The sequence below is a fragment of the Pectinophora gossypiella genome, chromosome 7 (assembly GCF_024362695.1).
Source record: "Pectinophora gossypiella chromosome 7, ilPecGoss1.1, whole genome shotgun sequence".
NCBI lineage: Eukaryota > Metazoa > Arthropoda > Insecta > Lepidoptera > Gelechiidae > Pectinophora > Pectinophora gossypiella.
The window spans coordinates 2882261-2902461 of NC_065410.1; the positions used below are offsets into that span (position 1 = coordinate 2882261).

A 20201-nucleotide genomic window follows, 5' to 3' on the forward strand; every position below is an offset into this window, starting at 1 on the left:
CAAGTTGCGATTCTCGTTTTATTTATTCATGGTTTTTACCGAGAGAGGTTTTATTCACTCTTTTTATGTCTATGTAGATGATTTTATTATGGCGAGTAACGAAGACGTATATTTTAACTACTGTACTTTATTTTATGAAGGTAAACAACATACACAACCTCACTGAGACAGAATCACCGCAAGAAGCAAATAGAAAAGAGCAAAACTTGTGAATGTACAGTCATGAGCAATATAATGTACCCACTTTAGGACTCTGTCGCACTAACATATTTGATATTTAGTGAGACTTACCGTTCAATTTGTCAAAAAAGTTAATGTGACATGGTACCAAAGTGTATACATATTACTGCTCGTGACCGTACATGACCCTGTGATATGCAACTGATGAGGGCAGTTTTGTATCTTAGAAGATAGACACGATATGTAACAGTTTCTTGTTTCATTTTCATGACATTCTTAGGGGTATTATCAACGTCGTAAGCAAAATGGATAGAAAAACAAAACAGACCTTCAATTGAAATTGAACAATTTATTGTAAACTAATACGAACGCAGAGTAGAATTTAGGATATAATATATATTTGTATTAATCGTACGATAACAAAACATTGACAATATAAAGCGTTAACTAAGTTCACCAACATTTCATAAAGCCACATTGATTGCAATCAAGTTGAAGAAGGTATTCTTGAACATCAGTTTCATCTATTGTCACACGTCTGTCATAACTTGATGATATGAATAGTCACAGATCGTAAGTCATCATTACAACTTAAAGTTCAGTTTTCCTAGAAACGCAGCCGTCGACCCTTGGCAAGATGGCGGGACGACTTGCAGAAGGTGGCTGGAAGCGAATGAATACTACACTGGGCTTATGATGATGATAAAATCATTGCTTGTATCTTTGGGCAGATGTGTAAATTAACAATTTAACCTCTCATCTGCCGGAACGCGGATCTCGACCAGACACAATGTAAAATCTATTGAGTCTGGTATCTCGGCAGATGAGAGGTTAAGGATGAATTGTCTATGCCAAAATATGTATACTAAAGATGATGCAGCTGATGTTCAAGAATACTTCAAGGTTTATTTACATACAGTCATGCTGTATCCAATGTAGTGAACGTTCATACAATATCAAAATATTAAAGCTATGTAAGACATGGCCAATGACACAACAGTCTTAGTTCTAAAACGAGTTATTAGTTCATATAATAAAGATTAGTTTTTATTCCAATCACTTTATAATAGTCAACAAAATGTCTAACATTAAAGTAACAAAACATCCTTTAAAACTGCACAGATCATTCTAAAAATTCTTATCGAACATATCAATTCATATAACTATTAAGAAATAGTACAAGACAATTTATTTTTCCATGCATAATATTATACTAATTAGCCAATTTAGCTATGCAGTTGATATTACTTGGTTAGGACCATTTAATGTACCCAAAGGATAGTTTTTGGATGTTCATTGAAGATGATGTAACAAATGGTGATTGGAATAAAATTGTCAAATAACACGACAATATTGAGGCCAGTGCCAGTGCAGATAGAAAATATGATAGACTTCTCGATATGAAGAAGTTACAGTTGGGGAAGACAGAGGAAGACTCCTGACCTTACTTTTGGTTTAACATCGAAACTCTCGTACAAAAGCTACTTCGAAACAAATCATTTATGAAGAGCAAGTTCATGAATATAAAAGTACAAAAAGTGAGCAGAAGATACGAACATAGTTAGTCAAATGGCATTCGTTGCATTTGTATTTACACCGATATATTACCTAAATGATATTCCACTAATATTTAAAAATAGACTTCAGAGCACAGAGAAGCTTTCATTAGTTATAGAAAAATACAGTGGTAACCTCATCGAATAGTGCGAAGCCCTTACAAATACAATGTATGTCTAGAGTACAAAAGCAGTCTCCAGATTAAATTCGGTAACGTAGCTTAATGATATAATATTTAGAATTTTAAACACACAGACTACAAGGTATGTGCCTCGTCGTTAAAAATCGCTGATCTCGGGATCTGTGTCCGCGTATTTGCAGGTGAAGGGGTTGCGAAGCCAAGAACAGAAAGACCGATCGCTGTGTTGTTTATATTTGGCTGTTGTGTGCTTTTTGGCGTGTGCTCGTGCAACAGCCGCTCTACGGGTTGGGTAAGAATCCAAAGAAGATGCGTCAGAATCTCTTGGAACTGAATCATAACCTGACTCGGCTCGTCTCGAAGTCGCTGCAGGACTGTGTTTCCCAGTACGTGGTGTCGACTCATGACCACTATCATACCCATCTGGTTTAGAAGAGGCAGCAACTCTTGCTACAACCTTGTCTCCTTTTTCACATTTCTCTGATCTAGGTTCTGTTGTCACAACAGGGGGTGTTACTTCTAGGTGCAAGTTCGATTTTAATTCTTTAAAATTAGCTATGGGAGCTCCATTGCCGGGAACTCGTCTTTCTTCGCGTAAATTGGGATCTGATGCTCCATCTGGGTGTCTCAGTGAAGCTATTCGGGCATCTGTAATGTCATTACCACGGTATCTTTCAAATGGACCGTATGCATCATTACATGCAGAGTCTAATTCGTGATAACCTCCACATTCTCCCACTGCACTGCCTGGTCTTGACATAGTCCGTTTACAACTATCACATATTTTGTCACTGGGTCTATAAGCAGGTTCACTATAAACTGAACCGTCACCGTGAAATTCTTCAGTATCACGAACGTTTGACAAAGAAAGTGATTGAAACTGTGGAGCAATTCTTGAGATAGGCATATCATTACTGTCTAATCGTCGCGAACCATACAAATCAGTCAAACCCATTATTTCATCGAGTCTCGATCGAGATGAAGGTAGACTTTCTTGAAAATTTAGATCGCCTAGCTCACAATTAAAATTTTCTATATAAAATCCCATGGTTTGTCGAAGATAGGCCTCATTTCTTATTTGTCGTTCAACTTCGCTGTACAACGATAGTGTATCAGTAAATGTTGACGCTACTGTCAAGTTTTCTTGACTGAGAATTCTTAGAGGGTGGTCTTCAGAGTCCTCTTGGTCAACTTCTGGTAAAGGATTTTCAAGTCCCATGCAGTAAGCAATATCTTCTTCAGTAACTTGAAGACAACAATCTTGCATTGGAACTGGTTCTAATGGCTCTTCTACTTCAATTATTTCTAAGATTTCGTCATCATCATCTACTAGACCTTTGCTCATGCCGTGCATGTTAATGTCTCTGCTATGATTTGACATCATTTCGTCATCCATTCTTAGCCGTTCTTTGTATTTACTATCTAAACTTTCCATTGATACCTCTCTGCTACTGAGACTGCTAGGTTGTATAAGTGGCAAAGCTGGTGGTATTTCCGCTAGCTCCTCACTGTCATCATCTTCATCAATATCATTCTTTGTCGCTTTAGCAGGATTTACTTTCTTAGGTGTCGTATTTTGTTCGGAAGTAGGCGGACCTACATTTTCTTCTTCTATCGCCATACCTTTCGAGCCTGCTTTCAAACCAGTTCTTATAGTGGACTCTTCAACATGGACGCGTTTTGCAGAATCTTTAATTATTGTTTCCATTTTGTGTGTTTCTGTTACGTCTAATTGTTTTTGACCAGTATCTTTGTGGCTTGTATGAGCTTTGTGACTCGGTGAAGTATGTTTAGACTTATGGATTTGAGAGGTTTGGTTTTCCACCCATTTCCGTATCATATTTTTCTTATGGTTATCCATATATCCGTACCCAATATTTTCATTTCCATGGGAATTCAGTACGCCAATCTGCAGAGGTATTGAATTAGATGGATTAGGAACCGCCTCAAATGGTATAGGCATAGGCAATTTATTTTCTTGCATAGGTCCATCGATCCAAGTTTCACGTTTACTTTGCGTATCTTTGATTATGTGTCGAGCTTCTACAAGTTTTGATTTAGAAATTCTTGGTCCGTCTATCCATTGTTCATCACTTTTGGAATCTTCTGGTTGTTTTGGACAAGCTTTTTTCAGTGGCGTAGATTTTGACGTAACCGAATGAACTGGAGACGACTTTGGGGTATGGCCAGATGAATGAAGGGCAGCTTTCATTGGAGACGATTTGGGTGACGAGTGTAATTTATGTACAGGGCTTTTTTCCTCAACGACTTTAGATAATGATGACTTATGTTTGTGTTCTGCGGCTGAGCCTCTTAGAGCTTTACTTAGAACACATCTGTTGTCACCAGAATTTATGTGAGGGATGTAGACAGGTGGGTGTTCTCCATCAGTAGCGTCGTCTAGAGGTCCTACGTAAATGACTGTATCAGCTGATAGGTCACTGCTAGATGGGTCTGGTTCACTGCTGCTGGGTTTTGAAGCATCTTCACCAGAGCTACCTCCTGACCCGGCGTTGTTGTTTGACGAGTATTTTATTTTCCTCCGTCTTAGCCTGTGTATTCTTGAGGCTAATTGTAATGTGGTCAGAGTATCTGAGTAATTCTGAACTGTTGGTGATACGTGGACAATCATAGCCGTATGACAGGTCAGAGAACCGAGACATTCCTTCATTACGTGAGTCAGATTGTGGTCTCTATATGGCAGATGTCTTTGGCCGTTAAAAATCGCGAGTAGTATATTGCCTAATCCTGATAACGGTATTCCACCGTTTGTTTTGCCTCTCTCGGAGTTTCCTAGGTCGATGAGATGCAAGCGGCTCCTCCCTCCGGCAACTGTAAAAAAATACCGTGATATAATGAACTGTTATGAATTGCTGTTTGGCGATAAGGCCGCCTATAGTGCTTATGTAGTGATATGTGCAATAAAGAATTATTAATTGATATAATATTGTGAATACCATAGTTATGATTTAACATCTTTTTGAATTGTTTTGACATACAATGTCCTTTAGATGTCGGATTCCCGTTGATTAATTATTGAGTCTCGAAATTCGGGTCTTATTAAGTTAAAGAAGATATATCTTATTTAATTTAGTCCCCGAAATATAAATATCCAAATGCAGTATAGTTAAAGTATACAGGTAGACTTTTGGGGGACTTATTTTGTCGATCCTGGGACACTGGGTCGATTTAATAATTCTTACTAAAATTACCTGCTCCTTTCCCTCCTACACTGTACTGGTAAACATGGAGGGTATACAGCAGATGGCTGTCCTTCCCCTCCTCCCGCGCGCCTCTCGTCGCAAGCGCAGCATCGAGGTAGAACGCTGCTTTCTCAGCACTATGCACACGAAGTTCGGACTGGTTCTGAAGATGAGTCCCGAAGAGTGGATCATCTCTCAGATAGACTCCTGGTGACTGCTCCGTATCTGTGGAGATAAATAAATTTTAGACTACGACTTCAAATCAAACTACTTTCTCATCACCGTTTACCTAACCTGTAAATTTTTCATGTCCGGTTTTTTTTATAAAAGCGACTGCCTGTCTGGTAACCTGTGGAGGGAAAACCAGCCCAATACAGGTTAGGTCTCATACCTCCGAAACGCATTGCTCGGGAATGTGTCTCCAATTATGGCCACTTACTATAACGGCCTCTGTGGTCCAGTGGTTGAGCGTTGGACTCACGATCCAGAGGCCCCGAGTTCGAATCCCGGTGGGGAGATATCACAAAAAACACTTTGTGATCCCTAGTTTGGTTAGGACATTACAAGCTAATCACCTGATTGTCCAAAAGTAAGATTGGTGCTTCGGAAGTACGTTAAGCCGTTGGTCCCGGTTACTATTTACTGATGTAAATGAGTAATCGTTACATGAGCCATGTCAGGGGTCTTTGGCGGCTCAATCATAACCCTGACACTAGGGTTGATGAGGCTAGTATTCCACCTCACTACCCACACGATAAGAAGAAGTCACTTACCATTATGATAAGGCGCTAACAGGTCCCGTATCTGGTTGGTATTAGTGCACAGCTCCACGGCAGAGACTCTAACTGAGAACCTAGTGCCACATTTGTGTCGCTGCTCCTGGATTCCTCTGAAGAGCCACGTGATGGCGCAGGGTATCGCGCCCAGAGACGCCGTGGTGTCCGGTCGTCCCAACATTGTATAGGATTTACCTGCGAGAAGAATATTTAATTTTATTTTTATGTATTTATTTTTTCTATCCTATCCGTGATAACCCTGTTCGGAGAACGCGTGAATCCCGGCTCGGGCGCAAAAAGTTTGTATTCGACATTAGTTTGAATTACGTGATATCAATTGATTTTCGTCCTATGTAGCGTAATTAAATTAGCATGTTGTGTTTGCCTATAATTGGATGAGCACTAGTTCAGTATTTGTATATAGGTTAAGTTACGTGTAAAAGTGTTTTTGTCTGTTGGCAAACCTAATAAATAAATAAATTATCTATGATCGTAACATGTTAAATATACGTAATATTAATTAAACATTTTTATTGATATTTTAACTCAACGTAGTTTCCAGGATTTGTGCCCGATTAATAGCAATAGATTCGCTCCGTATTACATGTGACTTAAACATAACTGGCGTAAGTGGTATAAATATGCACCTCTGTCTATTCTTTCGGGGATACAGTCGTGAAGCTGTCTGAATCATCCCCCTCAGTATTCGTTACGATGTCACTAACACACTGTCATCATCATCTCCTTAGCTTTATCCCGTTTCTCACAGGGTCCGCTTACCTAACCTGAAGATTTGCCATTTACGGTTTTTACAAAAGCGACTGCCTGTCTGACCTTCCAACCCGCGAAGGGAAATCCAGCCCAATACAGGTTAGGTCACATACCTTCGAAAATGAATTTCTCGGATATGTACGATTCCTCATTATGTTTTCCTTCACCGCTGATCTCGTGATAATCATTTATGATCCAAACACGAATTCGAAAACAAATTCGACAATCATTGGTTTAGGCCTGTGCTGGATTCGAACCTGCGACCTCAAAGTGAAAGGCAAGCGTTCTACCAACTGGGCTACCACGGCTCTTTTTCGGGTCACTAACACCCTATATAGCACCTAATTTTGTAGTTTCATCGTAAACCGAAACTTTCTTCGAAGGAAGCTATTGTTCAATTTGCATTGAAACCATAATCCTTGCGGTGGGGTGAGATTTTGAAACTCACGATTATCTTATACTCTCGTATTATCAGTATAATGAAAATATAAGCCTATTCCTGATTGTTTGCTTACAGTATTATCTCGGTACTGAGTTAATTCTGTAGGATTAATAAGGCTGAATCTTCTGAGAGCAAAATTAATTTCGGTTTCGCAGAATTTGGGTTATATTTTTGCGAGAAGAGAACTTTGTACTCGTAATATATTTTTTTCAAAGTTGAGGATTTTAATGTCCGGTCTAATATCAAATCCAGTTTTGATACAGAATTAAAATAGCCTAGTTTCCAAAACATATTTTTTTTTTGACGTGATTTATTGTAGATTTGCCGTAGATGGCATTAACTACTTGGCCGGACAAATTACTAAACATCAAAACACGAAATTACTATGGAATTTGTATGAAAAATAACCTGGGACGTCATAGGAAAACGTGACAAAATGTCGCACTTATTATTACATTTTCTTTATTAAAATTCATAAATAAGTTAAATAGGAAAATGAAATGTTTTTGGCACCTTTAGAGCTGTCATTATTTTGACCTAGGAAACTAACCAATTCAAGGTACAAACAGCAATAGCCTATTAGAATGACAATCAAGCTGAACAAAACGTGAGTCAACATTTGAATTTACATACAGTCATGAGCAATATAATGTACCCACTTAAGGACTCTGTCGCACTAACATATTTGAATGTACCCACTTTAGGACTCTGTCGCACTAACATACATGTCGGTTTTTTACATTTAGTGAGACTTACAGTTCAATTTGTCAAAAAAGTTAATGTGACATGGTACCAAAGTGTATACATATTAATGCTCGTGACCGTATATACATAAGATCACGCTTACTTCCCTTTGGGGTAGGCAGAGACCAATGAATTCCACTTACTCAGATCCTGACACACCACCTTCGCTTCTTCCACTCTCATCAAAGATTTAATGTAAGATCGCCTGTACTTACATTAAATATGTATCTTTAAAATTAATAGAGACTGGAATCAGTATTTTAGCAAAAAAAAATATCTAAATAATCGGTTCTTTTAGACGGCTTTTCTAAGAAGACGGTCTATTAAATATATCATCATCATCATCCCTAGCATTATCCCGTTTTTCATAGCGTCCGCTTACCTAATCTGAAGATTTGACAGGTCCGGTTTTTTACAGAAGCGACTGCCTGTCTCACTTTCCAACCCGCGAAGGGAAAACCCACCCAATACAGGTTAGGTCACACACCTCCGAAAATGCATTTCTCGGGAATGTGGGTTTCCTCACAATAATCATTAATTTGTGATCCAAACATGAATTCGAAAATAAATTCGACAATCATTGGTTTAGGTTAGGATATGTTGGTGCTGCTGTGCTGGATTCGAACCTGCGACCTCAAATTGAGAGGCAAGCGTTCTACCAACTGGGCTACCACGGCTCTTTCAATATAAATCCATCTATTCGGTCCATTAAATATATGAATGTAGGAAAGTGAGAATACTATGGAAGGATAATGAATGGGAATTTGATTGTTTATGGTATGAAAGGAGGATGGTTAATGAATAGGACGTAAGGCAGTTTTAAAAAGTAAGAAAGGTGAGTCGATGGTGCAATGTCGGTCGGGTTAGAGGATTTTGTTAAAATATAAGGAGTAAAGATATTTAAAATATCCCGTGTGTTAAGCTTTGGTGCGTGATGTTGGTCGCCGTATAAGGGTTGGAGGCGGAGATCCTCGAGCTGGCTTTTTCCTCGCGCAGCGTATTTCACTTGCGGTCCAGAGAGGCAACGCTGCAAGCATAATGGCACGTTCGGGCGGGGCTCGCTTTCCGGAAGGCTTTTTTACGTTTGATATGGGTTTTTATATATATATATATTTTTGTATTTTGATGTATTTTAGTGTAGGTTTTTAATTTGACTGTTATATATTTTATTAACATTGTAACTATAATAAATCTGTATTTAAAAAAAAAAGGATGTGACGAATATTAGTAATTAAATACATTAGTAAGTAGTTCACTTAATTTTCAATAATAAAATTTACGTCCCGTGTTATTTCTATATCCCACATGAATAGCAGAATAAGTGATTCTCAAAGCATAAGATAAAGAAGAACATAAGGATAAAGTCGATCCCACGCGTGTTCAAAATTGTTTCAACTCCTTTCAAGCCAAAGAAGCGGCTTGAAGCTCCGTTCTCGAAACCTCTCACCTCGTATTTATCAAACTTTCAATTAAGACTCTGGCTTTTCCCATTTCGATGCAAATGTCGGCAGCTCGAGCAAAGTTTTTCACTCTAAAGTGACTTGATAAAATAGTCGGCAACTTGTGGTTTGACGCACACTCGTATTATGGCGCACGAGATTAAAAGCAAGTAGCTAGTATGTTGTGAAAAAGGCTTAATAAATCTGTGGATAGTGTGAATTTTTAGACTAAAATAAACGTAATTATGCTAACTTTTGTTTTAAAGATCAATGTCTTACTTATATATTGTTTAGAACCAATCTATCTTGAAATGAATGCAACAATCATATCAATAGACTTTTTAAGTTTCCCGACGATAAAAAGATTGCAGGGTTATTATACGTACTTATTAATTTTAGTTTAAGTAAGTACCTTTATTTATATAATGTTGCACCTTCCAGTATCCGAGTCTAGTAAATGTTTGTTTCCTGGTAGTGGTTGCCTGGAAGAAACTGCTCTAGAGCAATAAAGGCCGGCAGGTTGTAATGTATTCATTTTGTTGTATGATTGTTATAATTAAGAGTTCTGTGCGATAAAGTGTATTTGATTTGATTAGAAAGATAATATAGTAATGTGTCGTTACTTATACAGGCTGTTAGTGGCATCGTAACAAAACTTTGAGGGATGATTTAGACCATGATTCTGAGTTGACATCAAGTTGAATTTTCCAACGCAAAAGTATGAAACTGAAAATAATTAAGAAAAACACTAAACTTTTTATGAATTTTCCGACGGAAAATTCTACTTGATGTTAACTCAGAATCATGGTGTGAATTATCCCCTACAGTATTCGTTACGATGTCATTAACATCCTGTAGGTATATGCCACTGAAATACTATAGGTTATGGATACGAAGTATTTTAGAATACAGAATAAATCATTATTTTCTTTCAAAATTAAAATAATAATAGTGGTCACTAACCGAGGCCTGCGTGTCCAAAGCAGAAGAGACAACCGTCTGTGCCGTTGATGACAGCGTGGATTACGTCTGTCAGTGCGCTCGCGCAGATCTCCGTCTGAAACAAATGCAGGTAATTAAGTATTGCGTTCGAGAGCCGAGAGAGATATCGCTTAACTTTCATCACATCATTATCAATTTAAGAGCCACGCTCTTGTCGGTGCAGCATTTTCCATGCTACTTTTTAGGGAAAAATAGGGCAGTGGTTTTCCTCTATAAGTAAAGTAGGTCAGTAAACTATTTTACCACCTATTTTAATATTCAAATTGGTCGCGCAAATGCAGTGGATACAATAATGCCTTCAGGGTACTGTTGCGGCTGCCTCGCTACTATAGCGCGTCGGCCATGTTTGCGGAGTTGGGTGTAGATGGTTTTGACGCCATCTGGGGTAAAAAACCTCATCCCTGCTGAACAGAATACGGGTCAGTAATACAATCCTGGCTGCAATTTCAAATAGATTTCGAATAGACATCTCTCTCATACTGGACCTAATAAAGCGTGTCTTTTTTTTCACGTGACTTATTGAAGATTTTCCGGAGATGGCATAAACTACTTGGCCGGACTAATGGGGAGCGCTGAAGGCTCTCACCCGGTACAAAGCGTGTCAAATCCCTTCTAGTCTTCTTCTTCTATCGTGTGGGTTGTGAGGTGGATTACCGATCTCATCAACCCTGGTGTTAGGGTTTCTACTGAGCCGCCAAAGGCCCCTGACATTGCTCATATACCGACTACGTACTTACATCAGTAAGTAGTAACCGGGACCAACGACTTAACGTGCCTTCCGAAGCACGGATCATCTTACTTTTTGTACAATCAGGTGATCAGCCTGTAATGTCCTAACCAAGCTAGGGATCATAAAGTGAATATTTACCCTCCGGGATTCGAACCCGGGACCTCCGGATCGCGACCCCAGCGCTCAACCACTGGTCCACGGAGGCCGTAATAATCTCTAGTTATAAGGTATTAGCATAAGTTAAGTGAATTGTACTAACAAATAAATGGATCTGTGTTGCCTTTAATAAATAAATAATAGTTTATTATTATTATTAAAGGAGAATGACCAATTTGAAACGAAATTACATCTTAAAGCTGTGAAAAAGCACTTTGCAGTTCACGCTCTAATGAACACACTACCATTATGAATTCAAGAGGTCTCAACCGCTTGCCCAAAATAATACGATGAAATGGCAAAAACTCACGCTCTGACGTGCCAAAGGTAGAAAGGTATGGACAGCAACACAATCTGAATAAAACTAAATAGTTTAGTTTCCAACTAGTCAAATCAGTTACTTTTTAAACGTCAAAACACGAAATTACAATGGAATTTGTTTGAAAAAGCACACTGTGACGTCATAGAAAAACGTGATAAAACGGACTTCTTATTAAGTTTTTCTTGTTTAAAATTCATAAATAATTTAAATAGAAAAACGAAACGATTTTTGTCACGTTTAGGTGTGTTCTTATTTAGTAATTAGAATTTCATAATTTATCTTTAAAAAAAAGTATTCATCTCGAGCTCCTCCGTGCTTCGGAAGGCACGTTAAGCCGTTGGTCCCGGCTGCATTAGCAGTCGTTAATAACCATCAATCCGCACCGGGCGCGCGTGATGGTTTAAGGCCCGATCTCCCTATCCATCCATAGGGAAGGCCCGTGCCCCAACAGTGGGGACGTTAATGGGCTGATGATGATGATGATGAATTTATCTTTGACCTAGGAAACTACCCAATTGTGTGTAGCCTTCCGGCCAAGTAGTTAATGACATCTGCGGCAAACCTACAATAAGTCTCGTCAAAAAAAATGTGTAGACTGTGTAGTGTTTGTTTTTCACTGCTCTACAAAGTTATTTGACAATTTACTCCACATAGGTACTCTACATATTAGTACAAAGTTTCAGCTATATTTGCGAGCAGTACCCCGGTTGAATTATTTAGGCAAATCCGGCACTTAGCTCGTGTTTACGTGCCAAAGCCGCCTGAGCCCACCTTCTGGTGTTTTCTTTCCAGCGGACCCCCAGATAATTAAAAGGACTTAAGGTGGCGGCACTGAGATTAGTCCACCAGAGGGTCGCCATGAATTCGTTATTTAAAATGAGGAAAAGATTGAGAGGAAAGATGGTGATAAGAAAGTAAGTAAATTTAAAAATGGAATGAGCTTAACGTGACAAACACATTGCCTTTTGGCCTTAAGTAAGTTTGAAAAAAAAAACTATGTTGTTTTTGAATTCTTGATATCTTGTTTGATCAGTGGCGCAATGTTTTTCATGCTGAGTGCCACGATGTCGCAGAGCATTGTATGGCAGGTGGTTTTGATTTACATACAACGCAACTGACCTACAACGCACTGTGTGACCTCCCTCTTAAGCTAACAACGAAATATAATTTGACGTATTTTTTATATATTTTTTATATTGACCAAGTATGTTGGCTCAACTATGCCTGATGGTAAACATAGAGAAGCCCCAATTTTCGAATCAGTTGCGACTACCATACTGGCCGTATCCAGTAAACTGAATGTTGAAAGCGAATAAAATTAATAAAATCAGTTAGGTACTTGTGTTTTTGCTGTGAGTAGTAAACTGACAGATGTAAAATGTTTAATAACAGAACAAAACCACATGAGCTCAGGCCTATAACCCAATTTGGATAGGCAGACGTACATCCATCGCAAGATGAACTAAGTACTCACACCTCACCGAGCTTTCTGTTAGACCAACGTGATAGGTGGTGAACCGTATCACTGTCTATAACTAATACTAAAATTGAAGTAAGCGAGAAATATTATCCGAGAATTTCCTGAAACCATGGCAACTGTAGCGTAGGGATTCGTTCGCTCGGGAAATATTGAAATTGTTGTGAATGAAAATTTTAATGACCACCTCTTGGCCTTTAATTGAAAATGCTTAGATCCTCGAAATAAGAGGGCTGGGGGCGCAGTTAATCAATTTAGTTATCGCACTGCGTAATTTTTTAATTGCTAGGAAAATTATTTAATTTGTCCCCGGAATTCGGAAGTGAGTGTCCTAAGTGTCGCTGAGTAATTTGTAGATTGTTTCTGCTACTGAAAAACGATTTTAATACTGGTTTAGTCGAGGTTATGGGAGTCACTGCGGATCTGTGGTTCATCGGCTTGCTTTTCCAACGGGGAGCGTCGGTTTGAACTTGCACTAATGAATTATTAATTTATCTTAAGTGCAATAATAATTCTCACTAATAACTGGCTCGACCATTATAGACGGCGATACCTTAGTCTATCAGTGAGGTGAGGGTACTTAGTTCATCTTGCGATGGATGGTGTATTTTTGTCTACTTGAATTGGGAATATACCTAGGCATGACCATAAGGTGTTATTTATTTATTTTATTTAGATAACCGACAGCTTATAAAACAGAACATTTAGCAAAGTATTTAACAAACCAATATAATCAACCAACGTTATATTAGATTTGAACGTCTTTATCAATCTACCGGTAATAATATCAATAGTAACACTAATAATATCACCTGACACAAAACACCTTTTATACTCTATAGTGTAGAAGGTGCCTTTGCCCCCACAACTAGAGCAAAGCATTTAAAATTCCATTAATTCAAAATGGCTGCAGGCAGTGATAATGTGAAATGTGATCACCAACGACCGAATGAAGTCTAAATTCCATAATTCCAGTCTGACAGCCTAGGCCGTCCAGTCTGGTAAGCCGATGTAAGCCCTGACGGCTTCTGTCCTGCCAGTTGAATTATTGTAGGATCATTTCTAGTGATGGGCCAATAGGAATCATTCATTCGAATGATCATTCGACTGGCTGAGTATTCGAATTATTCGATAGAAAAATAAACATTGCAATCCAATTGCGTCATTCGAATGATTTGTTTATTTATTTTTAACTTTAACACTTACAATAAAAAAGGTAAATTGTAAAATAATAATAACATAATCTATGTTATTAAAATGAAATAAAACATAGGGATAGATGACATGTTGCATACGTTAAGTAAATAAAAAATGATTCGAATGATTTTATTCTAATTTTCAATTGAATGAATTATTTCTGACAAAAAATATTCGAGTAGCGAATAATGATTCGAATGTTTAATTATCATCTTTCGTATACCATGTGTGGAATCATTCGAATAATGGGATTTTATTTTTTTGGAACAATCTCCCATCACTAATTATTTATATGGATGTAGACTTAGGTACACCTAGGTCACCTTCATGACAGTACCTATAGACGACATGTGAATGTTAAACTGAATTTCTTTATAGAAGAAACTTGTTTTGGGTAGTAGAAAATATTAAGTTGGTGACCATTTCTTATTACATTTTCAACTTTTTGTTTTAGAAACTATTACCTAATACTTGTTTTGTTATCTTTATTCCACGCTGCAGTCAAAATAAACAACAGAACTAATTACGAAAATACACATACGTTTATAAGTAGCCATTCTTTAAAAAATCCACAAATGAATCCCAAACCACCGATCGCTTCATAAAGTTCGGTAACACCCGAAAATTCATTCGAAATCGTACTATTTCCAGAGGGAATATATTACAATAGGTACAAATTGAGCTTCGGTGCCTAATGCATCCAGTGTACTAGATAAAGAGGATTACACATATTAATGGGATTGCAGTTGCAGCCACAACACCCGCATAAATTACGTTCTGTGGAGAAATTACATATTCGGGTATTAGCTCTTAATTCGCTTGTTATCTTGTCGAGACTGTATTAAATTATATCAGAAGTGGGGTATACAGGGTGTTAGTGACATCGTAACGAAAACTCTGAGAGATGATTTAGACCATGATTCTGAGTTAATATCAAGTGGAATTTTCCGTCGCAAAATTCATGATTTTTTAAAAATTATTTTCAACTCTATACTTTTGCGATGAAAAATTCCACTTGATATTAACTCAGAATAGTGAGCTGAATCATTGCTCTTAGTGTTTGTTACGATGTAATTTAAGTACACCTGGTACAAGTACATACAGGTAGCCATACAAGTAGGTATGGGTGTTAGTGACACCGTAACGAATACTGAGGGGGATGATTCAGACCATGATTCTCAGGTAATATCAAGTGTAATATTCTGTCCTGTATTATGGAGATTCAATGCTAAGGTAAACGCAGACGTACATATCACATAACAGTAACATAAGCTCAGGAGTATATCTCAATTGAGGTAGTCAGAGGTACAATCAAAGAGCAAAAGTGCAGTCACTAAGCCCAGCGAATTATTTGTAAAAAGTGGTGAAATTATGAACCATTAGTTCATAATTATAAAATTTATGTTTTTGTAGGTGTTTTTGGTCTATTACAGAAACGACATGTAACCAGGAGGTCTTAAGTGCGACCAGTTAATTTATTATTTTCCACGAAACTGATTGGATCGCAACTATCAACCACCTCCGCGTTAAAACACACTTGATCAATATGAACTTTCCTTCCGCTTAACTAGTTGTTCCCTAAATCTAAAATACAGGCTATAATTTATAAAGGTATATTCGCAGACGAATTGCGGGTAAAAAAAAAGTAAAAAAGTAAAAAAAAAATAAAAATTCTTTATTTGCGTTGTAACACTATAGTAAAAGTACAATAATAAGATAGCTGTATCTTATTATTGTACTTTTACTATAGTGTTACAACGCAAATAAAGAATTTTTATTTTTTTTTTACTTTTAGTAAAAACTAGTACTACCGTGAACATGCTGATGTTCACGGTAGTACTACAGGCATACCATCGGACGGCCGACCACGGCCCACATTCGCACTAGGATCTAACCTGTATTGCGGAAGCAGAAGCGCGACAGGCTACCAATACGTATTCCTGTATGTAACGTGACAAGACATAATATCTCTCTATGTTACTAGATTTGCAAACATATTCCCAACTAGATAAATTCTGTTTATTTGGGAATATGGATATAATGATTTATATCCCCACTTGTGGCCGCTGGTATTAAATAACACTGTTGCTATATAAATAATAGTTGCTATAATAGAAAAAAAGCTTTGAAGTAAGTTCTAACTTACCAATGTAGTTAGTTAAGTAAAGTCGGCGTGGGCAGGTTCCATAGCAAATGGTGGAAACACTTTTTTCCCGTTTTGTATTAATTAAATGTCAAAGTGAAAGAGGCATGTCATTAGCTAATGAACGAATGGAAGTAAGTGAGTATTGAATTACAAGGAACGGTCCACTTGGTTGACTTCTACTTCTGTCGTGAGGTGACGACCAAACTAAGCAACCCTGGTTTATTATTGACCCGCACAAGACCCCTGACGTGGCTCATATAACGACTACGTACTCACATCAGTAAGTACTATCCGGAACTTTCAGACAGTCGGGTGATCAGCCAGCCTATAATGCCGTCATTAAAATAGGGATCACAAATCGATTTTTATTATGTTGTTCCATCAAGACTGGTCTTTTTCCCAAACTAAACATCATAACTTTCATCACCTCATTCCGAGCAAGTAAGGATATTCTCCAGTAGCAGTTTTGGAATATTTTAAAAGCGAATTCCGTGGGAACAAAGTTGGCGATATGAGTGCGCTGCGCTTAACAATTTAAACACGAGAATTCGAGCGCCCGGCGACATTTTTTGGTGCATAAAATTCTGGGATACGGGGCCCCGAGCGTCGCACTGCCTCTTACATGTTTTCTTAGGGGTGCAAGGCAAAGAAGGGGTAATACATTTTCCCTTTGCTCATTCTGCAATGGAATAAAATAAGAGCCATATGTGTTTTCTCTTCTACTATCTCCCTACAAGTACATAAGGAAGACGTCTGTGTGGTTGCAAAATATTTTATTTTAAAGAATTTTTGTTTCAGTGTCATTTCTGTTGAGTTATCTGTCAACTTATTTATAAATGGAATGCGGACAAAATAACGTACAACAACCTTTCGAAAACATTTTCCTCATAAAATACAATGTTTGCCTGATGTACTAATTTTACAGAATGTTCATAAAATGTTGTAAGAATTCCGAAATTCTTTTACGTCAATTTTTGTAGTACTAACCCTGTCTTAGAGCGTCTAAACTTTAAGGAACTTTTATATAATAGTGAGTATTTCGTTATTTCTCGCCGGGGGAGGCTCGGGTGGAGTTTGTTCCGCGGTGCGGGAATTGGTTCTACTTTACATAGGTAAGCTAATTTTTATAGGAGCGCTTTTGTTGGATTTCTAGGCTGCGCTCCTGGGAGTTGAGATTTTGAAAAATGTTGAAAAAAAGTATTACTCGTATATACTTTTTCTTGTGTAGAAAGAATTTTGTCTAGTGGTTTCGCCATCCTTGTCCTCTTTCTGCAAGCTAGTCATTCTAAGAAGCTAGTGATTAATCTACTAGCTAAACGTGTCCCGTTGTAGGCTAACATATTGTAGTCTGACGTCAAACTATCTTCAATAACAATGTGAAGTGAAGTTGTTAAGGTTATTGTTTTTGCTGGGACTGAAGAAAACCCGCGGTAGAAGTAAATAATTGGTGTATTGGTCCATTTACAGTAAAAAGACGTTAATAAAAAATACAAAAGGTAGAAAACAAGTAAACAAAAGTAAAATATAATCATAAGTAAAATGTGAAGAAGTGTCGTATGCCGTTTCCAGTCGGAGTCTTATTGGAATTTGGGGGTTCGCAACTAGCGGGCCTTCCGCGCATTAATACGGCCGCCGCTCCCCGCGCCAGCCCCCGCCACGCCCTCCGCAGATTATGTCTCCGTAACAGCTAAAGTGAACAGACCCGTTACCACCCTCTAGGCAAAGCTCGTGTTCCGACAGGATGTCTGGAGAAGCTGCTGGGGCGAAAGGTGTGACAGTTACTATGCATGTGCCGATCACAGCGCCCGACTGTACACACTGCTGGGCCGATGACGTAGTACTACCTCGCCGCACTAATATCCCCTTAACTAAGCGCGTTCCACTTAAGGCGGCATTGTCTTACCATCAGGTGAGACTGTAATCAAATGCGAATAATTCATTACAAACTGACTTACCTGTGAATCATCCTGCGAGAATATAGCATCGAAGGCGAACATCTTGGGAGCAGCTACTCCGACCTTCCTGTCTTCAGGAGCGCTGGTCGCTGCCGGTGCGTTTTCGCACAGGCTGACTTGCTTCTTGCGCTTGTCCAAGGCGAAGGTCTGTGTGCCTGATGTGAAGGGACCCTCACCTGCGGCGCCGACTCTGAGCATCACTTTCACCTGGGAAAAAAGAGTCTTGGGTTAGTTTTCGCTGGGTTTTATTTCATCACCTCTCTTTAGGGGAATTGCTTATATAACCTGAAGATTGGTCAGCTCCAGTTGTTGCAGAAGCAACTGCCTATCTGACCCTTCCAATCAGAAGGGAAAATCTCACTTACAGGTTTGGTCATATACCTCCGATTATCTCGATTTCTGAATTTTATTTATTTATTTAAAGAGTTTATACAATAAATATAAAATGTGTTATTTTATATTTATTCACAGACAAATGAAATAACATAATATAATTATCACGTCTATTTCCTAGGGGCGACTGGGCGAGTCTATTGCTGGGTATAAATCCAGCAGCCATTCTCAGTTAAAAATATAATAAAATAAATGTTTATTCTTAGACAATTTAGTCTATAAAATGTTAGCGTTTGGTTACACACAGAAGGTGAATCGTCTTCAAAGGGTACGGTTCGTTGAGCACAGACTTCGTGTTCATATGGGACAGGTTTGTCGAATATTGAGGATTGGAAAAGATTCTAAAAGGACTTACTATTTGGTCTCTATCTGAGATTCGATCGGGGATTATTGTATAACTTCAGTGTCAATCGTAGATACTTATATATACAGGGTGTTAGTGACATCGTAACGAAAACTTTGAGGGATGATTCAGACCGTTACTCTGAGTAGTTATCAAGTGGATTTTTCCGTCGCAAAATTATGGACTTGAAAATAATTAAAAAAAAAACGCAAAATTTTTCATGGATTTTCGGACAGGAAATTTCACTTGAAAGAACTTATACTTCTTGTACTCAAACACACTAAGTCTATCTTTTCTTCTATCGTGTGTGTTATGATTAACTGTGAAAGGCCCCTGACTTGGCTCGTGTAACGACTACGTACTTACATCAGTAAGTAGTAACCGGGGCCAACGCGTTAATGTGTCTTCCGAATCACGGATCATCTTACCTCTTGCCAAGTCTATGAACATCTATAAACATGCCGGTTCAAAATAAATTATACTAAACAGTTAAGAGAGATTTCTTTTTTGATGTGACTTTTTATAGATGTGGTATTGACTACTTGGCTGGAAACGATAAATTATCTGAACATAGTTCAATTTGTTCTTCCATAACTTTAAATCGCCCAATGTAACAATATGACCTAGAATGTACGTGTATGTTTTGTTTTATTAACAACGAACTAAACTACTTAAAACGTTTTAGTTCAAAGAGAACTAGTGTTACCAGCAATTTGAACGTAAGCCAACTTCTCGTGTCGCGTTATATTGCCGACTAAATTGACCGCAACTAACACCAGCTGATGCTGTATTCTCTGGAGTAATCTGGTTACATCCTGTCATGTTCCTTGTTGATGTGTTGTGTTAAACTATTACAGATATTGCTCTACTTAGAATGCATTAAGTTGCATTATCTGAGAACTACGTCTTAGAACAATCAGCTGCTTGTTTTCCAGGGCATGTGGTCAAATCTAACAGAGGGATTGTGTCCTTTCCAACAAGATGGATAATTGGCATGGGCGAATCGATCCTTGTCACGATAAGGTTCATCAAATCCATCTTAGGACGTCGTATCGTATGGTCGTGTTGTCAACAGTGGCTGCAAGTTGTCCTTGATTACTCGAGGCTCTGCGCACCCCATTAGGTATTCCGGGTGTGAGTTTATGTATATAATGTTTATGCATCTTAAAAGTTGTCTAAATGTTTTCTTTCCATTCAACATTAATTTACTTTGTGATCCCTAGTTTAGA

At 38.1% G+C, this 20201-nt stretch overlaps 1 protein-coding gene across 3 annotated transcripts in view; it reads right to left on the minus strand.

Annotated features, from left to right (window-relative positions):
* Positions 1-1017: 1017 nt before the first annotated feature.
* LOC126368154 (kinesin-like protein CG14535) overlaps positions 1018-20201 on the minus strand; it is a 657648-nt gene continuing 638464 nt past the window's right edge. For all 3 annotated transcript variants that reach the window (XM_050012034.1, XM_050012035.1, XM_050012036.1), the window contains exons 4-8: positions 18237-18443; positions 10215-10308; positions 5853-6050; positions 5089-5304; positions 1018-4708 (exon numbers count right to left, since the gene is read on the minus strand). In XM_050012034.1, the coding sequence (XP_049867991.1) occupies positions 2016-4708; positions 5089-5304; positions 5853-6050; positions 10215-10308; positions 18237-18443 (3408 nt within the window). In that variant the 3' untranslated portion in view covers positions 1018-2015. The remainder of the gene's footprint in view (positions 4709-5088; positions 5305-5852; positions 6051-10214; positions 10309-18236; positions 18444-20201) is intronic.